This window comes from Aythya ferina (genome assembly GCF_964211825.1).
Source record: "Aythya ferina genome assembly, chromosome: 5".
In the NCBI taxonomy this organism is placed as follows: domain Eukaryota; kingdom Metazoa; phylum Chordata; class Aves; order Anseriformes; family Anatidae; genus Aythya; species Aythya ferina.
The window spans coordinates 53,955,072-53,981,092 of record NC_140301.1 but is presented as its reverse complement, the minus strand read 5'-3'; the positions used below and the strand labels follow the sequence as shown (position 1 = coordinate 53,981,092).

Sequence of the window (26,021 nt, the reverse complement as noted above, 5' to 3'; positions counted from 1 at the left end):
AGGTATCATTACAATGAAAACCTGTGCAACAAAAATATGTTCTTTTTGCAAACACAGGCATAATAAAAGACATTTTAAGAAATCTAAACTCTGAACATACAGGTTAAAATCCAGGATTTAAAATATGGTATTGTCTTATTTTCCATTTTTATGGATGCTATCCAGGCTTCGGTGGAAACAAGTTTGGTAGGAAAAGCTGCCAGTGACAGATGTAGAGCATTCTTCTAACACTTTCAGCTGCTGACTAATGAGTAGGTGTTTGATAGGGCAGTTGAAATGAAAAATGGCTCATTAATCCAAGCCTGTGATTTCATGTAAAGCTAGCTAAAGAAAAAAAACACTCAAGCAAAGTATTTCTCTCTCTTTATAACCCCTTTTTGGGGTGTATTTATTCACTCACAAGGTATCATATTTCTTCATCTTTAAAATGTTACAAAATAATTAATACTGGATAATTGCTAAATACTTTAATGCTTTCATAATCATTAAATATTAAAATATTTACTGATTTGACAGCATACTTTCCTGTATGAACACTAAACAACTGCCAGCTTTTGCTGTACAAGATTTCTGTGTTTACCACTCACATTTGTTTCAATAATTCTTCCAGACATACAAAGTTACTAGATGAAGGTGGCGAAGAAAGCCTCCACAGTTCTTTCACATGATACAATACACACATTCACTGACAACTAAACACACTGATGTAGGACCTTCTGTAGTACTTTCCTTTACAGGCTTTTTGTTTCAGTAAATTCAATAGAAAATTAGGCTGCCAAAAATACTATAATAGCACGAACACAGCCAGGACCAGAAGAATAGCACTTAGCATACCGAGTTAGCCCAATGTAGTTCATGTACAACAGAGAAAAGCATCATCTGTTTCACAGAACTGTATTCATCGATGTTTTGCATGAGAATGAATCTGTTTGGCCTCACTGTTTTGCCTTTTACATGCATTACGTCTCAGGGCAAATTATCTTTTATAGTAGCATTATCTTGTTAAATCTACCACCTCACTTTGCATAACATACTTTTAGCTAAACAGCGATGCTACCACCTTGCAGCTGGACAAAATTCTTTATTCACTATGAATACACACAAGAAGTGCAATTAAGCCGGAATGGCTGAAATACTGCACCTCCATTCTGGTTTACAACTGGGAGGAGGTTTTTGTGACAGAAGCAGCATTAAACATTGAGACTTCCAGTCTCAACAGCTTATGAGAAAAACATTCCTCAAAGCCTTAAAAAGGTCCTTTATCTCTATGGTTCCTATAAATTCAGGTAAATTATGGATACCCAGCTTCTTCTGTATCAGAGAAATAGATGGCAGTTTTAAACAAGAAATTAACACACTGAGCGTGGACTTATCCTGATGAGAGTTTGGGGAAGTTACCAACGTACGTGGCTGTATTTCCCCGTAGCACAGAGGTCAATACTTCATTTGCTTTTTAATTTACCTTGATCTCAGTTTTGCTTAGCTATCTGTTCTCTGTGTTGACAGATACACGTAGTGGTCTTCCATTTCTGACCACTTCAGAAACTCTCACTTCTTCCTTCCTCATGGGTACAATGGTTTGATCAATGAATATTAGGCCCAATTTTTATTTATTTATTTATTTATTTTAAAGTATTTCAAGTCTTAGAATCTTAAAATTCAATCACTTCTTCTGCAATCTTGATTCATCAGATTTTAATATTGTATAGAGAATGAAAACAGAGCTATCTCCTAGACATCCACTTATGACTTAAAAGCATTAGGAAAGTTTTAATAACACTTGTCTCTCTATCAGAGTCCTGTATCACAGACAGACAAGTTGAGACACTATCCTCAAGTTTTCTCCTTGCACAAAACAGGCTCAGAATTTGGCATACCTCTAGAAATCTCTGGTTGGAAAAATTAAAAAAAAATAAAGAAACCACACACTTGATGTGAAACGTGCTCAGAAAAAAATGTTACCCTTCTGACCTGTCATGGTCATTGCTCCTCACCCTGCTTTTTTTTTTTTTAAAAAAAAAAAAAAAAAAAAAGTTTTGACTTATAGCCTGATTTCACCAAACCACTAAATCAGAAACACATCTTCACCAAAATGTCAAAAACAGCATTAAATCAACACACAGCACGACATTCAACAATAAATACCAAAAATCTGTTAATCATATCATGTAGTTATGCTACACCAAAGCAGCACAATGTTGCATATTCTACACTGCTCAGCACTCAAGAGTTAGTCTAAACATCCACATCTGTCAACACAGCTCATTTCTTCCTACCTTGATATATATATACATACACACACCTTTATAAGAAGATTGTATCCCCGTTTTCCAAGATCAGAAATCCAACCCCAAGAGGGAAGTAGTAATTCTGTAAACAAATTAGGATCTGCATTTGAAAATAAAAGCTGAATTGCAACTGCCATCTATTAGATTATATGAAACAATGTTCACCTTCATGTAAAAAATGAAAACAACCCCCAAACAAAACTACGACACTGGTGTCATGGGAGTCCTCTATGAGGCTATAAAGCAAATTTCCATCCAGCTTTAAAAAAAACACAGAGACATGCTACAAAAATAGCATATTTTTGATTTTTTTCCAAATTTGCATATGCATGACTAACACATACTCATGGGGAAATTCTTCAACACTTTGGAGTATCCAGGAGCACTAATTTAAAAAAAATATATATATTTTAGAAGTGACAGAGAACATCATCTTTTAATGAATACTCCTTGCAGGTTAAAGCTGGATTTGTGACACAACTGTATTCAACAGTGTACAAGATGCCCTGACTGGGGTAAAACACTTTGAATATTGTATTCACGAATTCTCTTGCAACATTCTTCTGTGTATTGTAGGATTCAAACCAAACATAATTACAAAAAAACCCTCTCACCATTTTATACAAGTTTTCTAAACACTGCACGTTTACAGTTTGCTAAAATCAGCACATCCTTACAAAAGTAACGTACAAATGCAAGTATGCTCACCTGTCCATGCTGTCAAAATCCCTTGTAGCATATAAACTAAATGTACATTATGTACAAGGGAACATCTTAGAAATAATTAAGTAACAAGACTAGAATGGTGAAAAGCCTGTCCACCTGTAATGCAAGTATTTCTAAAACTATGAATTTTATGAGTACTTAATATTGTATATTTTTGAATCATTAGCCTTACAATTTACTTTTCTGTATTAATAACTTTGCACAGCAGTGCGAATATAGTAACATGTAGGTTTCCTGTTAACTGTTTATGAAATGCCACATAGCTGGCAGGCCTGTTTTTTGTTATTTTTTGTTCTTTACCAATTACTCAGCAAGTCCATCAGAGCAGCACCTCGATGATGCAGTCCTGCAGATGTTAACAGTGGCACACTACTCATTTAGCAAGGGCCAAATATGATCTCAGTAAAATCAGAGAAGAAAAACACTTTAATTGTAAAAATATGCTTGCAAAAAGCTTTGAGTAGAAAATTCAGACAAGATTAAGTCTGATCATCTCCTAATAATTTAGATAGTAAGCTAAGCCTTACAAACATTCATCTGAGAATGTTTTCCTAAAGAAAACACTTGGGAGGAAAAACGCCGGATTTGGAAGTAAATTCAATTACATGTACTTCAAGCCAAAGGTGTAAAATAAACAACAAAAACAACAACAACAACAACAACAAAAAAAACGTAGAGTAAAAAGTTATCTTTCCCTTCCCTCAGCATTAAGCCAGATTACTGTTTAAGATTTTACAAAGACATCTGAATACTGGTCTTTGGATACTAAAAATTCCCTGTAAGAACTGAAGTGAAAATGTGTTATTGCAGACACTGAACATGTAAGCAACAAGTATGCGATTTATAACATCTCTAGATTCTATTCAAAAGTTTATCTTTAATGTCAATTATTGTTTCCTCTCAAAACTAGATTAATATAGCTAGTTTTTATAGTATAAAAACTAGATTAATATAGGTGATTAGCACATATGTATCACACACAAGCTCTAGAGCTTTATCTAGTATAATGTAATAGGGTGTCAGAAGTTCATAGAGGTAACCTACATTACAGAGCTGAAGCGAAGATGACCCACTGACCCATCAACTTCACCAGATATAAGCACTGTAAATGCCAGCACATGTAAAACTAAATCACAGACACCATAGAATTATTTGGCAATTAACCACGAGGAAATTATCCATAGCATAACAACGAATTCCAGTCCCTTCCTTCAAGTTTAAAGGGGCACTTGCAAAGAACACAAACTACTTCAGTGTCAGTGGTCAGACACGTGTAAATATTGTTTTATACATTTATTAAACATTCATACTGAACACTTAGACTGTTTGTCTCTCTCAGAGAACATTCTATATTTGTTAACTTCAATACATCCTGAATTACAGAAAGCTGTTTTGTTAAGAGAGCTAAAATAATGGAACCGGTAAGTTTCTGAAAGCTGAAACACCCTTAATTATTTATACTTGATATAACCAAAGCATTAATCAGGAAGTTTTCAAATCATAACACCACAAAAAACATCTTTAGACCAACAAATATATATTTTTTTTCCAATGAATAGCTGAAAGCAAAGTCAACTTTCTGTAACATGTACCTATACTGCAAATCTTAGCTAATAAGGAAAAACAAATGAGCTTGAAGTAATGTAACACCAGGTCATTGGCACAGAGTTTTTCCATTTTGGTGAAAATTGGCAAGATCTTCTCACAACATTTGACCCTTAGATCCCAGTCCTGGGGGCAGCTCATCAGGGGTACTTCTGGGGTATCAGGCATACAAGCTGCCAGTTCTACCTGAACCCAGTCAGGCTGTGTTGCACTGTGCCGCGGAGAGCTTCGATAGCTTGCAACTCTGCTAATACATAGATCCCTGTGCTCTGCAATGCAATAGCATCATACTCTACTCAGAATTTCTATGTTTATCTCTATTCTTAGAGCCTCTTAACTCACAATTTATTTCCTATTCTTTTTGCGTTATCGAAGCTATCCAGCTCCTCCATTTCCTGAATAAACCGAGGTTCACAATGTTAATCGTGATCTGCTCCAATGAATACAAATCACGCTGCACTAATAGCAGTTAGCAGGGCAAGCAGGCTGGTATTTCCAGAAGCACTTTCACGCAACACCCAACACAAAGTTAGCAGCACAACTGAAGCCCAAGAATTGAGACTATTTCAGATTAACAGGCAAAGTGTTTCCCACATAAGAAATGTTGACTAAAAGCCATTTTGGCACAGAAGAAAGTGGCTACCTCTGGGATACCACAGGCCATTTAGAGCCTACCACTTACCGGCTTTCACAAGCCTAACGTAGAATTTTGAATCCGTGAAGATGGCTCCATACCCAGTGTTTAAAATACATCTTGCATGTAGTGTCTCACACCACACAGTACTCAACTCACCAGCCATGACAATGTACATCTTTTGGCCTACTACACATCAAAAAAAAGGTTTCCCGGTTTCTGTAGCCACAGGAATAGAGCTACTCCTTAGGAATAACTAGAATTTGAAAGCTGGTTAAACACAGCTAAGCCAAAACAATGCTACATTCTTCCCAGCTCATCACTCAAGTCAAACCCACCTTAATCCTCTCAGTCTCTTTAAATTACAGCCTGCCAGCCTGCTTTAACTCCCATCCAGACACAAGCATTAAACACAGAGCTGTCCAAAAAGAAACTTTAGGAATCCCAGTCATGAATGAGTACATGTAGTGGGAACAGCAATTATACAGGCACCTGCTGTGATCCAAGAGACCGGACACAGCTTTATTAGTAAAGGTAGTAATTATTATCTATCACTAAATCAGTAATTGCACTAGTGTTTCATAACAAAGTTTGACTCTCGACAGCCTGGGGACACACATGCAGCATCATGAGACATCCACCAGAGATAAGCTCTTTTCTTTCCTTTCACCTGAGAGTACAGGGAAGTGATCACAGTCTGAAGGACAAATAATATTTCTATCATTTCTTGACATCTAGGTATGTTGCTTCAAAAACATTAGAACACACCTTAGTACTAATCTTAGGAACTATTACTGAATTCCAAGCAGGCAGTCTTCTGCCATACATTTATTAGTTTAAACTGCAACAGAGCCAAGGTGGAAACAAATCTAAAACTCCACTACCAAATCTCCCTGGTTCTTGGTGATAATACCAGTGATGGGACATTCCACTAAGTTCTCTCCATTCACCCTACCCTCAGTAACACGGACTACGTTACCCCTCACCCATCTGCACTCATTTTTCTTGTTCCAACTCACGACTCGCTCCACTTTTAACTGAATGCTCACTTCTAGTCTCCCTGAACTGGCAGTCCCAGGCACTACCAGAAACACAATGCTTAAAAATGAACAGAATGAAGGTTCTAGAACAAGTAATGAGTATTTTTCTTTGCAGCTGAGTCTTTGTTCAAAGGGGTATGCTACTCAATAAGGCTGTACAGATAACTTATGAAAGCATCATTTGCTCATGTCACACCCTGGATGTGACATCCACGTATGTGCAACCTACTACATTAGTTTAAGAGATGACATACTATTCATGACCTGTCACATATATTATTAATATTCTTATTTAAAAACATTTAGTAAATATAAATGCTATTTCTTAAAATAGATTAACGTCTTGAAGAATTTAAAGCCTCACATACAGACTACCATGATGAACAGACGGTATTTCATATTCTTTTTGTAAAAACAGCATCTGTATGATGCGAATGTTGCAGCCTAATTTTGTCTGTGTGAAGAGCAGTACAGTTCACAGAGGCTGGGAAACTGGGTTCTTTATTTTCCATGAACAGTAATGCATGACAAGCAAGAGAGTAATGACGGGAGGAAAAAAGTCTTATCCCTTGACATTTTCACATTGCCTATAACTGTACTATTCAACATTTCAGAAATTTATTAGGGTTTCACTGCCAACTTTGAACACTGGAAAGCAATATGCATCACGCATCGAATCAGCATTAAATAAATTTTCAGGGCAAATCAATTGTTCATCCTTGATAGATCGGTACATCTACCAGACCTGGAAAATTCTGCCCTGACACTGCAGGGTACCATAAACACAATATGCTAACATGTAATAACATAACACAACATGGACAACAACTAAAACAAAGATGATAAATGCCACACTAGTGAAAGAAGAGATCAATTGTTGTCTTTTCTCCACAAACAGCCATAAATATCATTCTACATGATCACTAAGCCTTAAAACTGGAAAAGGAAAAATCTTGATTTCACCAAAAAGACATGACTTCACTTAACTCTGGAGTTAAGTCTAACTCTATGCTCTGGAGAATCAAACCAATGAACAGTAACAGACGAGATCTTCTCTCAATGCTAAGAGCTATCTTAGTACAAGCAAACAAAGTAGGGCTTGAGAATGCCACGCTAAGGACAGATGACTAATGTTTTGCAAAAAGCCCAAATATTCTGCTTTTATGCAAGATGATTGAATTTACTTTCACATAAACCTTCCTGGGTTAAAAAGACTTGGATATTTCCTATATTGACTGCCAAGAAGACAACAGACTGGATGTCCTCGTATAAGGAACGAAATGAAAAAAGACCATGTGTTTGCATATGCAAGTGTGTGCAAGTTTGCATATGTTAATATTTAATATATAACATATGTTTTTCAGATAAAAGAAGTATGATAGTTGAGATGCTTCTCCGTCTCATGCTCAAGATCCCCCACAAGAGTCATTCAAATTTAGAAAGACATACCTTTTAAAGCTGGCAGTTTTTGAAGCTCCCTGTTATTGCTAACATTAAACCTTGAAGAACTCTGCCGCTTTTCCTTTTTCAGTACTGTCTGTGGTGCTGGTACTTTGATTTTAGATAGCTGTGCTGGGGGAGGAGCGCTGTTCGATTTTTTGTTTGACACCTGTTTGAAAAGAAATGAAAAAAGTTAATTGTAGTTGAACTTACAGAGAACCCTCTAAGACTATTTTTTTTTTTTTGTTACAGGAATTAAGTTAAGCAAAATAACCTTTTAATCAAGATGTTCTATTCATCATCCTCTGAGTATATAGTTATTTATTCTTTTGTTCACTCTTTTCGATGAGTATTTCCATCTATATGAGTGTTACGGTACAGAAATAGATCATCCTGTTACATGCACTAACTAGCCCATCTATTCAAAGTTACCCACCAACCAAATAGAAGTTTGCCAACAATGCAGTTCCTCAGCTATTCCCACCATTTGCATGTGAAGCCCAAATCTTCAACGTATTTGTCTATCTGACCCGAGCTTTGAAGTGATCAGGAACTTGTTTGTTTACAGCAGGTGAACCTTACACTACCTGTTTGTACTATGCCTCACTGTCAGAGTCCTGACCTTGGCTAGTGTATTCAGGCTTTGATATAATATAAAAGTTAAAGGAATGAGCTGTCTTATTGTAGCAGATTGAGCATTTCAGAAGCTGCTGAAGCTTCTTAAACGTACATGTAGCAGTTTACTGCCTATTCACAGCAGGTTGCTTTTATTGTAATATTCCTTACCAGATTGTCACTGTACTTCTGGATGAATTAAATAACAGAATCAGAAAAATGGTCCCCAGTTCACTCTATTCCCCAGACTACACTCAACAGTGCTCTCACTCAAGCTGAATAAAATGCATCATTAACAAAAGCCTGTCAGAACTTGTGATGCTGTTATTCTCTTTTTTTTTTTTTTGAAGTAGGAAAAGCAGGTTTAAAGTAGGCAATAGTTAACTGTTTTTAAATATGAATGATTTCACAAGTTTTTTTTTTTTTTTTTTTTTTTTTTTTTTTTTACAAGACTCATAAAACATCTGGGAGTGACCTACACCAAGAATATAAAAACAGTTGAGCGGGAAATCTTACTGCAAGCATTGCAATTCTTTTTACAGGATCTGAAATTGCTGTAGAAGCTTTTCAAATTTGCAAGCTATTTTACACTGAAGCATACATCTGAAAATATACCTTGACACTTTTCTCTTACAGGAAGAGACCATTGCCTCCTTTTCAGTAAGTGCCCATATGATAAGAAATAGGAAAAAGAAATTGGATGGAAATGGGATTCAGGATGGAAATCAGGATGTAATGCTACTATTTCTGCAGTTGAATGGATTTAATTAGAGTTTTGTTACATATAATAGATATGAAAGCAAAAGTTCATTCCTGCATGAGCTAACACCAAAAACATTTTCATAGAGATACAGCTAAAAGAACAGAAATTACTTTTCTTCGTGTTCTAAAGAGGATTTCCAGAATAGCTTATTCAATTAGCAATTTCCATATGGCCTGTGAGTGTACACATTCAGTGCACAAGAAAATGTTACCCTACATAACCATTTAGAGCCTCTAAAGGTAGATAAATTTAAGACAGTCATTTTATGCAAAGCTTGTTCTAGCAGCAAATGCTCTAACTGGCAGAGAAGTGTACATACTTCAAGAATAGATTAACAATTCTATTTAATTATACACACAGTACTTAATGTACTGAAAATATGACTGAAAGCAACAGTTAGATTTCATTAAACACATTTAAGATTCCCATTCTGCAAATTTACCATTAAAAGAGCAAAAATGCTTACAGCCTTACAGAACAAATAAAGGAAGAGACAATACATTGATCCCTACACATTTTAAGTTACCAAAAATATACTAAATTTTCAGTAAAAGTAGCATGCAATGGAGAGTTAAAAGCATTTACATCCAAGTGATGTCTGTTACTTTGCATTTTTGAGTATTTCTCTTTTTAATCTCAAACACAACGCTTAAACTTTTTGCTGAAATACAAGTGATCTGTGAGGTAGGTTCTACCCATTAACTCGGTTAAAAAACAAACCAAAATTGTGAAGCAACTAAGCAGAAAGAAACATAGCACTACAAAATTAGGAAACAATGATTTATCATGTGAGAAAAACTGATTTTGGTGTATTATAAACACTAATAGTGGATAAGTTCCTATACTTTCAATATGGTGCTGGAGCTTGGTGTTGTTTTTCTGAACTGGCTGTCTTCCACTACCACCTGTTTTTTGTTCACTACTTGAAACAGGAAAAGTCACCTTCCTGTTTCCTCTCTTCCCAAACAAATTCTCAATTTGGAATTAGCAAGTGCTCGTGTGCCTGCACACATGCACATACTCTGGTATGCCAAGGTAACACACACCTCGGGGAAACAAGTACTCTGAATTGCAGATACAATCTAAAATTAGCCGAAAGTCGTTATTTAAGAGGATTGGTAACCCTTCTAAATAGAAACGTTGAAAGAAAGCATTTTTTGTTCCTATGGCAACTTCCCACCTAGCAGTGACAACTCAGCACAACTCTAGCCCTGAATCCCTGGCCAGTTCATCCAGGAGCTGCCCTTTCTGCCACCAGCCCCAACCATCCCTGATTTCAGTCACAGTCCGGTCACCTGGCCAGCATGTCCCAGAGAGCTGCCAAAACAGCTTACAGCTCTTGGTTCTTGAACACCACACTGCACAGCTGTAGCTGACAACTTCTGTGAGTGGCATGATGATGCTGTCAGGACAGACCTGGTCCCCAGAAATGGCACGTAGCCAGAGAGAAGGGCACCTGAAGAAGTTAAGTCAGCTTAAACAATCTTAGCCACAGCATCTTTGATCATCTTGTACTTGAAAAGCTGCAGTCTAATGAGAAAAACTCAGACTAACAGCTGTGTATTCATTTACTAAAGACTTCAGTCTTTAGGTAACATGCTTCACTTTTTTTTTTTTTTTTTTTTTTACAAAGATACAACCCTTGTAAGCTCAGAGTGAAGAGCCAAGTTCTGATAAACTACTTTAGAAAACCACTGTTCCTGAGACAAACTGATTGACATCATGCTACATCACAGAACTCAGCTTATTTGACAGCAGAATGGTCAAACTACTGATACGCTTTTATCAGTTCTCTTCCAGTGACTAGAATAGGAAATACCTATTCTTACCCTTGTTCTGACAAACAGCTCCTCCTACCCAAACGTTTAGATAGTCATAGACACATTCAGTTCTAGAAGTGGCTGAAAAAATTAAAAATGTGTACAAAATCCTCCAAAAATATCAGACTGTGGATGCTGCTTTAATCAAAAACAACCTCCAGACTTTCTGATGAATTTAGTTTTTAGTTTTTACCTATTCTGATGAACATTAAGGCTACCAGGATCAGTGTGATTCTGACTTTTACATCCTGCTTTTAACAATTGAAAATACAGAGCTTATGTATGTTTCCTTAACGTGAATCCAAGAGATGCAGATGGAAGGTGACGAGAAGGAAATTTCTTGCCAGTAATGAGAGTTCACGATAGATTGTCCTTGCATCCCTTCTTCCCTTCAGTCACAGGGTCTCAGAATGGATGAACTAAACTCTCCAAGGAGGGAGACTGCACCACCTCTTTGTGCCACTACTCCGTCACCCACACAGCACAGAAGTGCTTCCCTGTGTTCAGACAGAGCCTCTTGTGCTCCAGTTTGTGCTTACTGGCTCTTGTCCTGACACTGGGCACCACCTGATTCCATCCTCTTTGCAGCATTTATAGCATTTATAGACATGGATGAAATCCCCCTCGAGCCTCCTCTTCTCCCTCAGCCTCCCTTCACAGCAGAGGTGCTCCAGGCCCTCCAGCACCTTGGCAGCCTCCTGTTTCACTCTGCAGTGTGCCCAGGTCCCTTGTACCAGAGGCCCAGAACTGGGCACAGCACCCCAGGTGCAGCCTGACCAGTGCTGAGCAGACAGAAGGGTCACCTCTCTTAGCCTCCTGGTGATACTTTGCCTAATGGAGCCAAGCTTGTGATGGGCAAAGACAGCAACAAGTAGAACCTACCCAGTTACAGCCAATTTTGCTCTTTAAATTAACCGATCATCATTGAACAGCTCATACAGCAACATTTACTTTGGACAGTCACCTAAGATGAGAAGAGGGAGAGTAGTGGGATTTGGAACATGTATGAGCCCTGTGTCCCATGTTAACAAGTCTCTTCATTAGACTCAAGAAGCGTTCCCTTTCTGATAGTCCCTCAAACCATCAGTATTCGACCTACCTTGATGAAGCGCAAGCAACCAGAAAAACTGTCTGACTTTTCAAAGCACACTCACTAATAACCAAATTAGACCAGAGCATACAAAGCCTTCTGGCTCCACAGAATCAAAGGGTTTCCAAGCCAAGCTTGGAATAAAGCAGTGAGCTTTCATACTTAGTTTTAAGATAAACTAGTTGGCACGTGGTAAGAATTTGAAGATGACAATAAGCACCTGGATGCATCTGCCATTCAAGATTTTTTTAAAAAAATGGATGATTTCTATACTAGTTACAAAAAGAGATAACCTCCTAAGGGCAGGACAAGAGAGATGCTGTCTCTCTGCCTGAAGATAACACTCTGCCAGGAAGCAACCTGTATGGTATTTCTTGATGAAGATCAGGCTAACTTTATCCTGCGAGTTTCTTCTCTGTCTCAAGCATCACAACTGAATTCAAGTTTAAATCAGTATGTACACCAACCCAAGATGGAAGCAGCAAGCCGCATACCAACAAGATCCCTGATGAAAATTCTGGACTACAAAAATCTGGGTAGGTGAACCTCGTATTGGTTAATAAGTTATTAAGACTCGTGAAATGCAGGTATAGGAAGTAAAAAAAAGAGCAGAATGCTTTTAATGAGAATCATTATTTTGAACCTGAGAATAGAAGAACGCTTAATGCAGAATTAATCCCTTCCTTCTTTTTATTTTGGTACAGCAAGTAGCCTCCGTGGATTTATTCTTCATTAAGATAAACAGATGCCTGATCTATAGCACCCAGAAGAGCTTGTTTCTTGCCAAGCAAGCCTCAGAAGGGGCTTTAAAAGCATTCTGGATTATATCTGAAATATACTTACACTGGAAGCGAAACACAATTTGCTAGAACTAAGCAAAGGATAGGAGAACACATAAAAGGGGCATTTACAACTTCGTTTTCAAAAACATATAAGGGTCCAATATGTAATCAAAATAATTTGGCCAAGAGGTAGAGGTCCAATATATACTCAATGTAATTAAGCTGAGAGTCTAAATTCAATTTAATCTCTTGAGACGAGAACTAAAATCAAAGATAAAGGTGTCAAAATGGATGGAAAGCAGTTAAAAAATTAAATACCATTCAGTTTTTCCACTCTGAATAATTTCAAAGCAGTGTGAAAATCTCTTAAGACTCCAATCATCTCAAACTCTGCCTCAGAGCTGTCTCTTTCGCAGCTCTTCATTTACTGCTCTGCTTTGAGGCTGGGCACATGGTCAGGCCATACCTGACATATGGCCCAGAAGCAATCAACATGGTAATTAACCCATGGCACACTTTCAAGAAGTGGGCTAGTGGTATTAAATTAGCAGTTGGGACTGAGAAGAGAGTACTGAAATCAGCCCTGTAGTCAAAGTTCCAGATGTTCAAAGATGACCATCCTACAGTCAGGTCTTGCTTGAGCTAGGAGATCTGAAATCTCCGCATGTTAATTTACCAGCCTTGAAGAAAAGCAAAAAACAACTGTGAATTGATATGTTGAAACTCAGAATACTTTGATATATTATTTATTGCAACCGCAGCAGTTTTCACCATGAACTCCACAAAGAACAACCATGCCCCACCTCCTGATGGCAGTGCATTATTTTGAAGTTAAAGCCTATAGGTAAATGCCTGTGCTGTGAATTTTGTCATAATGCTTTCACTGATCTTTTCTCTGATCAATGTGGGTAAGATATGCTGTCTTTGTTCCTTCAGGCTTGTACCTGTAAATTCTTAGGGCACTATAATATTCCCCTCCACTGGGGAGGAAGAGGATTTGTCACCTTCCTTCTTTTTTCTAAGAACACATCCCTTGAGAGCTTTTTTATTAAGTGGTGTCACTGATCTTCTCTTGGACAATACCATGCATTCTGAAACTAATGTGAAAGACAGTCCTCCACCACGTTTACAGGCCTCCAACAACAACACATCTTGAAACACTTCCTAATGACTAGAGCAAAACTTCCAGGTAGAAGTTCAACATGCAGGACAATGTCAGAACAAACTTTTATTATTACAGTATTAAAGATACCGCACAACAGAGCCATTAAGACTATCTACAATAATTCACATTCATGCTGCACAGTAATGTCCAATCACTGGTAAGGAGTTTGGTGTGGACCGACCTGGTATGATCTTTATCTTCAGCACTTTCGATCTGTAGAGACATTGCAAACTATATGAAACTCAATATGGATTCTTAACCATCTAGACCCATAAGAAGGTGCACTGCTCCATTAACAAAACCGTTAAAGGAAAAGCAGAGAAAAAAAATGCTTGCTGTGTACCATTTTTGACGGCAAATAGTTCTGAGGTTTTCACTTTGTTGACGATTCTTACCACTGTTGCTGACTAGCTTCACAGCCACAGGACTGATAGACAACTTATAGTGAAGCTTCCAAAGATCCTGCTTATGGCACTGACAGCTTCAGTCAGTTTCACACAGGTTGCATTTAGGTTTCTGTTGTTTTTCCCCCAAAAGATCATTTACCAGAATGATACTTAGACTCGCCTGCTAAAACAGTATTTGCAGCTGCCTTTCTACCAAGTACAGTCATCATCATTGACAGTTCTCTCACTGGTAGAGATGCACAGGATAGTGGTAGTCTCAGCTAACATATGTTTTTATTTGGCAAAAGCTGTATCTGAAAGCTTTGAGGATTCCTGTTATTATAATAAATGAAAAGAATGGCTTTTCAGCTCAGTTGATAACGTTTATATATTTTAGCACACTAAGTGCACACTGAGCTACACTGTGGTACTCGTTTAGCAACTGTGATTTTGCATTTACATATAGCAGTGTTGCTGCCAGCTATTTTTGATGTATACCTATGGAGTTCCATCACAAGATGGAGTCTGTTGAACTGCAGCTGTGACTGGGAAGTTCCCCGAGAGCAGTGGAGGTCAACTGCCCTTCTTTGCTCTCAAGCAGTGCACCACAGCAGGTTTTACGGCCACAAACTATTTTAGAAGACTGGCCTACAACTTGCTGAAACTCTTCTGCCTTTCTTGCTAGCACTTACTTATAACAGAAAGCATTGCTTGTACTTCCTGTCAGGTGCTTGCACACGCAGCTCAAATTTGATCTTCTAAAGACTTGTACCAACCCAGCCTTGTTGCAATACTCTTGCCTTGCAACACATCAAACCAACGCTGATAATTGCCAAACATCTCAGCTCTGTGTACTGCAGCCTAAAGATTCTTGCACTGCAACTTGACAACATTCACAGTCACAGTTTTCGAGGAGCAAATGGAAACCAACCCTTTTTCTACTTATATTTATTTCTTTAAACTACCTTCCTCCGTGTACAAACTGACATTTGATTCTTTTCAGCCAGCGATCAGATCCGGCAGCCTGAGGTTGCAGAGGAAGTGAGCACTGGCAATCAGGTGCCCGGGCTCAGACTCGGTGCAGTCACAATGCTGTGTTTGCTGGAACACCACCATCAGCGGGCACCTGGTACTTCACAATCACGGGCAGCAAGGCAGCATTTGTTCCTTAATGGGTTTTCTATAATGAGACTTCAAAGAAACAAATGCCCTCAGAAGAGTCTATTTTGTTACCTGCAACCATCAGTTAAATAATAGGATTAAAACCAGATAAGGTCCTCAGTATTATTTCAAAACATTTATATAAATACAGAGATAAAGAATCTAAATAAATGATGGCCTGGCTTAAATTACATTAATTCTTGGTTTTCAATTTTAGTTTTTCTCTGAACTGCCTTTTACTTTCAAAAAAAAAAAAAATCCAACAAGAAGTACCTTTATGTCTCTTTGCTATCCTTCAAATGTGGGAACAATACACACACACTTTACATGCTTTAAGGCCCAACCCCTATAGTCTGCTGTAAATTCTAATTAAATAAAGCTACCGATGAGCTTAAGCTAGTATATACATCGCTTTACCAGTGATGTTTGTATTCCTGTGCTCCTGAATCTATTCCTAACAGTTTCTCACCTCACATGCTTGCACTGAAATTGTTTTGCTCCCCCACACCACCCACCAATTGGTTTTTGTATTGGGTGCCATACAAGAGAGTTACAGTGCATGACAAGGTTCCCAGACCTTTTAGTGGTATAGCAGTAACCTTGGCCACTTCTAAAGAAAACTTACACCAAATAATTTGATCTTTAATTTTACAGGTCTCTAGAAAAGTTTACTTTTCAGTACTTCAGACTGCTAAACTGGGCAGCGAAAAGAAACCTGCTTAAGTTATAATTGCTATAATGGCAATAATGGAGCAAACAATAATATTTGACAGTCATATTTTAAGTTTTATATTCAAGAAAGAGGCAGGGTTTTGTTTCCCAGCTTTACTATTATTGGCTCCCAAAGCCTGTTAGCAGGGGAAAAAAGCCACACTCAAAATGCCCCTACCATCCCACTTGTATAACTATAAATGTATTCCAATTTCATTTGAAGTTGAGAGAAAACAAAACAAAATTTACTATTTTTAAACATATATTTAAAGTAGATTCAAAATGTATCTGTTATTTGTTACTGTTTGTATTCTACATGGGATAGCTACATTGCTAATTCTGTTACACATACACATTATTCAACAATTGATTCCTCTCAAAATTTAAGGAACAGTACATCTTTAAAAAGAAAAGATAAACCAATTGAAACAAAGGGTGAAAAGGATGTTTTCAATTTCCGAATTACTAACGCTCATTTTCAAAGAGCATTTTGTCCCTTTTAACGAGAACAGCCTTTGCTGCTCTGTTTTCATTCAGGAGGGATCCAGAGAGCTTAAGAGCATGCTTAGGGAAAGCATAGCAGGTACTAAAACAAACTGCACGCTGAAGACCTCACACATCATGTGTGAGGCAAGTAGTTGCCATCCTTGTGTAAGAACTTGAAGGCCATAGGATCATGTTTTCAGAAATCACTCATTTTAGGTAACAATACTCTTATAGCAGTATTTAGTACAAAATACTGAGCATTTATTAAATCAATTCATTTAGAAAGTATAATATAAAAACTGCATAAGCTTTGTTAAACTATTTCAGCATTCAGTATTAAGGTATATTTGCTTTGGATACAGAAGGGTATTCCAATTCCCCAAAACAAAAAGATGAGATATCAATAAAAATTGGAAATAGGAAATGAGAGAAGTTAAAAAATAAAAAAAAAACAACTTGCATGTCTGCTTTAACAGTAACACATAATGCATCTTTCTAATCAGTAAATAGCACCTCATTTAATGCTAAGACTGTATTTACTTGCTACACTGAAATATTTTTCAACTGTTAGATTAACCCATTTAAAAATTCTCTACCAAAGAAAATTAGAACTGCAAGCCACGATCAAAAGTCAGTTTTTAAATTAATATATATTTTTTAAAGTAGTTGACATACCAGCTTAAAAAGAAACAAGCAAACAACAAAAAACCCAAAGCCTATAGACTTCATTTACATAGCTGATACATGACAAAAATCCATCCTCATTTTACATGCAGTTTTGGTTTAAAGCCCTATTTTTGCTACATTAGAAGTAAAATCCCAAGCACAGTAGAAAAGCTTTGAAAAACAGGCCTAATACTGTCTGTTTATAGCTGCTCTGCGATTCCAGCTTGAAAGGTCTGGTTGTTAAAAAAAAATATTTCATAATATGAAAACCTTTCTTCTTCCAAATCAAGGAAGACCAGTTGCCAAATAAATTTTAACTGCTGCATGGGACTGACTCCTCAAAACACGGGCTTTTCAGCATACGAGTCCAACTGGGACACACTGCTGAATACATGCTGAAAAAACAGCGAGGGTACAGCCAGGTTTCCTACGTGCTGTACTCATGATACAACCACAGCTTATTCGTTTGGCCCACTGAACACTGGAGGGCTGGGGGATGCTTTATCACAGGCTGCCAGGCATACCTGACTTTCATGGCTCTATGACTCGAATCCAACTGACAGCATGGTAGGAAGCTCTTACCAAAACCCTTAAAACAATTTTATATTGGAAATAAATCAATACATAACGTCAGGCATTAATTGAATAATACAGACCTGATCTATGCCAAATATCTCTGTGTAAAAGACATCTGCTTTTATGAAGAACAACAAGTACAGAAGAATCTTATTATACCTCAAATATCCTGATCCAAATGTATCCAAAAATGCTGTGCCACTGAGTAAGAGGATGCTCATCTGACAAGAGCAAGGAAGGGAGCTTAAGAGGCAGCCACCTTATACGTGACAACAAATACATACACACTGAATTACATACCAGTGTAACTTACTGTACTAAACAATTAAACCAGGATAGTCTCAGCTGATTGAAAGAATGATCTGTCACAAGAAGTTATTTCCAGAAGTCTTTTAGGATCAGTCCAACTACACATGAGCAATGGGAGAAAATTCATTGAGCATTATTCTCCATCCAACCTCCAAACCTCATGCTCCTCTGCTGTAGTCCCCAACAGGTTGCCTAATAAACACTCTCGTGCTAAGAATTTCAAATATAACTCTAAAAACTCTGAAGTAGAAAAACCTCCTGAGAAGCTAGATACTGTGTAAGAGCCTCTATATACCATCTTTATTTTGTTGCTCAGGGTTACTAGTAACTGGTACAACCTCTTAAATAACATTGCAATGAAAATCACAAACAGAAAACACGAGAAAAATAAGGAATAGTATACAGAAAATGTGGAGTCAATTGTCTAAACTACTCTTGATGCAACAGGTCATAGGAGCCTGTTAACAAAAAGTGCTGGATTTCATTGCTTGTTTATTCCTAGTTCTTGTTTTAACATCACGCTACTTCTTCACGTGATGTCTGATTGTTAAGAAATCCTCACAGAACTATGTCATTTCTATTTCTCTCCCTTTTTTAATACTATTTTTAAGGAAACTGGCAATGGTATGTGTGCATGTAACCAGGTATCAGTAAAAACGGTAACGAGAATATTGATAGCCTTCCCCCACTATATCCTGACTACTATAGGAAAGACAGCCACTCGTCAAGGTTCTTGCAGAGACAAATCTTTACTTTTGCTAAAGCGTTTTAAAGATGCAATGATTTCTGCATTTTCACTATCAATCCTGAAAAATATTGCCACTTATTGCTTAAGAAAATAATTTAAAAAAAACCAACAACTTTACAAAACAAGACCCCTAAAAACAAAGCTTAAAATTGCTGCACTGAAGTTATTACCTGTGTTTAATAAACTTACTGAAAAGAGATGGCTGATGGTGGTAGGACAGAGGCATGGATCAGTACTTAGCAAAGCTTTTTCTTAATATTTGAAAATTGGTTTCAACACTGTTTATCATCTGACATTTGCAACACATGTTGTCAATAAATCAAACAGTTTCTTGCACAGCAAGGAAACTGGCCACTGCAGTTTGCATTTTAGTACGTTTTGTATCAAAAAAAGAAAACTTTTAAAGCAGAAAACACCCAAGTAGGGCAGTACATGGAAACAATGAGATAATACATACACACTACTTAAACCACATCAGCCTTCCGTTTGCTGTTCTGCATGGCAGAAGAACTTGAAGGAAGAGCTATGATTTCTGTTCGTTAGTTGGAAGTCACCAAGCCAATACTTTGTTAAACAACGGCTGTCTTCCCCCACTACAGCTGCCCAGCATCTATATTCAAAATTAATGAAGTTGCGAGTTTCATGCCTTAAAGCAGCCCTGCTAGATCTAGAAGAGGCATCACCCTGTCACCTGTGCCTGTAAAGGTCACCAGCTACCTCTGCCCCTTCTACCTCCCAGATGAACCTGAGCTGCCAATTGTACACATGTTCCCAGGCCGTTTTGGTGCAAAGACTTTAATTTCAACATCAATACCAAAGCAGGGAGCAAAAATATGAAGCAGTTAGGGATTCACCTGCAGGTTCAACAGAGTCTAGCTCTGGGATGTTAAGTTTTTGAGTGATTCTAGGTGCCTGTGCAGCAATAGATGTCACCAGTGAAAAGTGCAAGTTTTAGCACATGCATTCCTACAATCAAAGCACACAGAAATAAGAGTCTGTGGGGTTAAAGTCAACTTCCTTCCCCTGTGGTTGTACCTAAAGACTATTATTAAAGTATTGTAAGAAACACTTTAATTTAAAAAAAAAACGAGGTTTTTCCTAGACAACACTCCTCTAATAGTGAAAAAACAGAGAGGGAAGACCTCATTTTTCTCCCCTTGTATATACCTGACCATGAATTACTACTGTTTTAACCCAAAAGGAGACCTCTGAACCACTGAGAGAAAACAGAACCCTACAATGAAGCTTATCCACAAGGAAAGTATTTTCTGCAAAGGCCAGTTCAGTCACAGGGAACGTCCACCAGTTCTTAAGTGCTGGCATAAAACCCCCCACACCTGGGCATTTTTCTTCAATCTGTGTTTAAGTTCTGATCATAGGTTTTGGTCACTGGTAAACAAATCCCCAAGTGTTTTACCAGAGGAAGGCACTATCCTCACACAGAAGAAAACAATACACAACAGACTATGTCTTTGTGCACAACCTGAAGACAAGAATACCCTGGACTAATTACTGAAGTATAAGGCTATACCTAAAGGAATAGATTCAACTGTTCTGGCAATTATTTACTTTAATTCATTAGTGTTTACTAACAGGCTACAAGCTAAAGTTAGATGTGAACTTAATCCTATTAGCTCTTTTGTGAAGTGTTCAATAACTGGAAGCTGGAACGCAGTTATTACAGCACAGACACAAGGTGCTCTCACCCCATGCACCGTGTACAGCTCTGGGAGCTCCATCACTAAAAGTGTAACAGAACAGAAGGATCACAGGAACAGGACAGCCAAAGAAATGAAATCCTCTTACCTAGCAGATATTAAACAGGGAGGTTGGAAAAAAAATAATATACAGACGACTATACAGAAAAGTCTGTTAAATCACTAATAATATGAAAACAACTTTATACAATACCTCAGCTAGAAAGCAACCTTCTAAGCCACACACTGGCTGAAAGAAAGGCATGCCTGAATGGAAAACCATACATTCACTCTGTTACTCAAACCCTTTTCTTTAGTATCAGCTACTAACCACATAGAGAATACCAAACAATACAGATCTCTGGTCTTCTCTAGCCTGGCTCTTTTTGTAATACATCAAGTAACCAAGGCACAGGCAATGCAAGAAGAACCATCTTGTATTTTTTCCTCCTATACATCTGTACGTTGGGAACACTGGAGATGCGAAAACAGGCAAGATGGACCTTGTTTTCAAACACAACTACAGTTATATCTCTTTGAGATATAAGCAGAGAGGTATTTACTTCAGCAGGTCACTTGCACACTGCAGCTACACTTTAGAACTTCCATACATACTTACCTACACATTTATGTGCTTCTGTTGAAATTTACGAAGTGACCCAAGTACCAGCTCAAGTCCCTCTCATCCTCGTTCAGCATGCGCACACTCACCAGGCATATCAGGTATCATTTCAATCCCTCAGACAAACTTACTGTATAGCTTCACTCAACCAAAATCTCATTTCCCTGACCACAAGACAGGAAACACACTTCTTTCTGCAAATTATTAAGAACTGTTTATATTTTCATCTATGGAAGTCCAAGGCATCATGATTTTAGGTAAGTGTTATAAATGCATCTATAAATACAGTATTTGTGGGATGCTGCTGCTTGTGTTGTCCCTGCTCTTTGAATAGCAGTTTCTAGTCTTTAAAATCTGCCATCTGCATTACATTCATTTACATTAGATGTATACCCATTAAATTCAGTTTGATGAAAAAATTACACGAACCAGTATATTTCTAAACCTACTCACAGTCTAGATGAGGATCTTTAAAAAGCCACGTTAAAACACAGGAACAAGGAAATAAGAAGACAACCTTCTTATAAGAAAAAAATCTAAAAAAGGTGTATTAATAGCATGTTCCAGAGCATTTCTATATTTACTAGTCTTCGCTATGCTAACAAATAGCTTCTCTTCTGCATCTATAAGCACCAGCTAACATACATCTTTGTTACAGCCAGCCACATTAGAATGCAAACTCCATATTACTATTTGCGTGCAATTACTCTATTAATTAAGTTTATGAGTCAAGCACTGAGGTGTTCAAAATTGTCTGGAGACTAAACAATGCCCACTGGGAATGGCAATCACAGTATACGTGCCAGTCACATTCTCATCAGTTTGCCAGTCCCTTTCCCGTTCTGTCCTTACTCACACATGACAAAGTATCATCAATAATCTAAGAGAACTGTACTTTGCATTGGGAATTCAACTTGGAAAGACAACAAAAAATGCATGAATACTACAACGTACTCTTCTACTGAGATTAATCTCTCACACATTTCAAATACCAAAAAAGAAAGAGCTTTCTTTATCTGCACATGCGGAAAGAAAGGAATCTACATTTTCAGTTAACATTTAAAGCACTTCACTAGTTTACTGTGGGAGCTTTACACACTATCCTGAAGGACCAAAAAAATTAGTTCTGGTCTCAACAGCTTTTTGTTCAGAAGCATGAGAAAATAAGCAGTCAACCAACATATAGCAAAGATACTGATAATGGCAAGCCTTACAACTGCGCAGGAACTAGTCAAGAAGTAATTCTCTTTCAACACTATAGCAATACTGAAAAAACAGAATGCATCACAATGAAATATGCTCACTATATGTTGGTACTGTTATAAACATCTACGCTGATACTGTTCTGATTTCATTCTAAGGGCTTTTTTCCTAGTAGCTAGGATATGAGTTCCCTCTGCCGAAATTCAGAATTCTTTTATCTGAATTTGCAAAAATATTTAAATTTAATTCATAAAGTCATTAAATCTTGTAGTGACAGTAGCACACATCCTTCTGCACAAGAAAACAATGAAAACTCATTGAGATGCATCAGAAAGAGTACATGCTCTGCAGGAAAAACATTCTCTCCCTTCCCCCCCCATAATCATTTGGGAGAGAGAAAAAGTGGTAAAGCTGGATGAGTATTTTGTTTTACTACAACTTTTAAGTAAATAAACAGTGGACTTCCAGATGAAGCAGAGCTATTAATTCTGTGTTTCCAGACGAATGTGAGAAAGGCAGCATGTAAGGATTTAACCGACCCCTTTCAAGTCACTGCACCTTGCTCTTGGGCAAAACACACAGCAATGCAGAAGAAAAAACATGCCACAGTAACAACACAATAATCAGTCAAAAATGGAACACCCCATTGTATACCTACACACAGAAATTAGACAACAACAAAAAAAATGGCAGCCTTTGATTAAGCCTAAGGTCTCCTGATAATACAACAGGCTACTTACACTTAACTGACTTGCTAACATCAAAAGTTTCCAAGAAGAGAGCTTTGGGAATTACAGAGAATGATTAAAAACTGCAATAAGCAGCTAAAAGACAAGCCCCAAACCTCACAATAAAACCAGAAAATAAGATAGATGTACTCTTCACAACCAAATAGGAAACAGATGAGTATTTAAGACTGTAGCAAGCAAGCTAGATCTCTAAAGTTACTCTACATAAGAATAACTTCTTCAAAAGCATTTTCTTTTGAGTCTTAAAAGACTTTATATCAAATACCAGGTCAGTAGTTCCAGAAACTCCACCTGTCACTTCAAAATTGTAACAGTCCAGAAGGACTTCTGAAAAGTCATCATAAATTTGCCTAGAAAGACTACATATTCTAGTAGTTTTTACCTCATGTTCTTGGTTTTCTTGTCCATCTTTGCCACTTTTCCCACTTTTGCCTGATTTTGCAGGTTCCTGAAAAAAACGTTCACAGTCTAAGTTACTTGGAAAAGGAGATTTAGAGAGATTTTCAAGTCAAGAAATTAGTATTTCAGACGCCTTCTGAGAATATTAAAATCGATAGGACAAAAATGATATCGTTTAACTGGAAGACCTTAGTCCAGAACCATCAGTCTCTACAAAGTTGCATTAAACATTTTCCACCTTCAAGGACAGCTTTGGAATTGTATTAATGCCTCAAAACTCACCCATACAGCATATAGAGCTGAGATTTTACATAGGTAAGAATGCAAGCGACTTGAACCATGTCTAAAAACTTGGCCTTGCTGCCTGGCTTTTGGCCTCAGGAGCATTTACACTTAGTTTAAGTTTGAAACAAGCATCATCGCAGGAGGCATTGTGCACGTCATTATCTTGTCTGCTCCTGGTGTTCTACGCACTAGAAAGTCCAGTTTTAGGCGCAGGCCCACGACTCCGGTATCTCCCTCGCTGCGCTCTACTCGGATCTTTCACCCACTGCTTATTTGCGAGATTTGCTAATTCTAAGAAAAGCAATGAGAAGTTTGAACGTTTTTAGTGTCACAGGGGGCTCGGATACTGTGAAAAACATTAAAAATGAAACCAAAAGAACACCACGAATCACAACACCCATCCGAATTTCAAAGCAACTTGGAAAAACTGGCAGGCGGGCAGAAGCCAACCAAACCACACAGCGAAGGTCCAGCAGGACAGCGGCTGGATGAGCCGGGCTACTTCGCTGCTCCCAGTTCCCCCTGGCTCCCTGATTATTCCTAATTACCTGCCACACGAATAAAGCGCAACACGTGAAGCCGCCTGGGCTGGATTTGGAACTTTTCCTCCAACTTGTGCATGAACCCCCTTGGGCGGCTGACACCCAGCCCTGCCCGGCAGCAGCAGGAGGAGGAGAGGGGCAGGGGCAGGGCGAGAGGGGCAGCCCCGAGCCCCCCCCCCGGCGCTCACAGAGCCCTGGGGGCGCCCCCCCGCCCTCCCCCTCTCTCCTCTCCCCCCTTCCCCTCCCCCAGCCCCTCCGGGCCGGGCCTCCCCATGCCGAGGCTCCCCGGGGACCCCCCCCAAACCTCCCCAAACCCCCTCACACCCCGGGCTAGGCCCTGCGGGGCCCGCCCCTTCCTCAGCTCCCCCCCCATGGCGGCGGGGGGCTCCCCGCCTTCCTCCTCCTCCTCCTCCTCCTCCTCCTCCTCCCCCCCCGCGGGGCCTGCCTGCCCCCCCCCGACTCACTTTCTCCTTCTTGTTTTTATTCGGCATGGCCGCCCCGCGGCCACCCAGGCGCACAGCCCTCACTCGGCCCCGCGCCTCCTCCGCCTCCTCCTCCGCCGCCGCTGCCCCCCCCAGGCTCCGGCCCCGGCTCCGGCTCCAGCGGCGGCGGCCTCAGCCCCTCCCCCCGCCCCCTTCCTCCCTCCCTCCCTCCTCCGCCACCGCCCCCCGCCCGCGGAGAGCGCGGCCGCTGCCCGCCCATTGGCTGCCTGCGTCACGTGAGCGGCGCCTCCAGTGGCGTCACCTCGGAGGCGGGGCTCGCCGCCCCCCCCCCCTTCTCTTCCCCCCCTCCTCCTCCCTCCTGTCACGCTCCGCTGGCGGCCGCTGACAGGGCCCGGGCCCGGGGCGCGGGGCTCGGGGCTCCCCCGGCTCCGCCCCGGTTGAGGGGAGGGTCCCGCGCCCCCAGCCCCGCCTCGAGGTGGGCAGCGAGGGCCGGGCTGTGGCGCCTCAGCCCCGCTGCTCGCCCTCCGTGTGCCGCCCTCCGGAGCCCGCCCTTCGCTGAGGGGCAGCGGCCCCGGGTGCGGGTGCAGCCGGTGGTGTGAGGAAGGAAAAAAAAAAAATAATAAAAACAAAGCCAAAATAAAAAACATTTGGCCTCATACAAGTCTTGTGGTCGTCATTAATTGGGGGACCTCACTGCCTGCCTGCAGGAGGTGGATGAGGAAGAGGCGAACTTTGCGTAGTTCCAGCCTGTCTTTACAGATGGCAACTTTCGAAGTTGCTCTTTAATCTTTCAAAGTCAGAATGAGAAAATCAACGATATTCTTAGACAAAAGAAGAAAAGTGTATATGCTTCTACTGGAAAAGTTACACATTGTGTTTGTCACGTGGCCTGACTAAGCTCCAAACTACCATTAGCTGAGGAAAAAGGAGATGTTAATCCTCATAATAATGCCAAGATATAAAACATTTAAAATTTAGATTGGGCATGCTTATTAAATACTAATTGTGCTGTGCTGATAACGGATAGAAAAATTACAGCCTAACAAACACCAGCATGAAAGAGAAATTGA

The 26,021-nt window shown here is 39.2% G+C and overlaps 1 protein-coding gene across 1 annotated transcript in view; it reads right to left on the bottom strand.

The window, feature by feature from the left end:
- PPP2R5C (protein phosphatase 2 regulatory subunit B'gamma) overlaps nucleotides 1-25,110 on the bottom strand; it is an 81,606-nt gene extending 56,496 nt beyond the window's left edge. The window contains exons 1-3 of the mRNA XM_084520956.1: nucleotides 24,973-25,110; nucleotides 23,665-23,730; nucleotides 7,743-7,902 (exon numbers count right to left, since the gene is read on the bottom strand). Of these exons, the coding sequence (XP_084377082.1) occupies nucleotides 7,743-7,902; nucleotides 23,665-23,730; nucleotides 24,973-24,999 (253 nt within the window). The 5' untranslated portion in view covers nucleotides 25,000-25,110. The remainder of the gene's footprint in view (nucleotides 1-7,742; nucleotides 7,903-23,664; nucleotides 23,731-24,972) is intronic.
- Nucleotides 25,111-26,021: the final 911 nt, after the last annotated feature.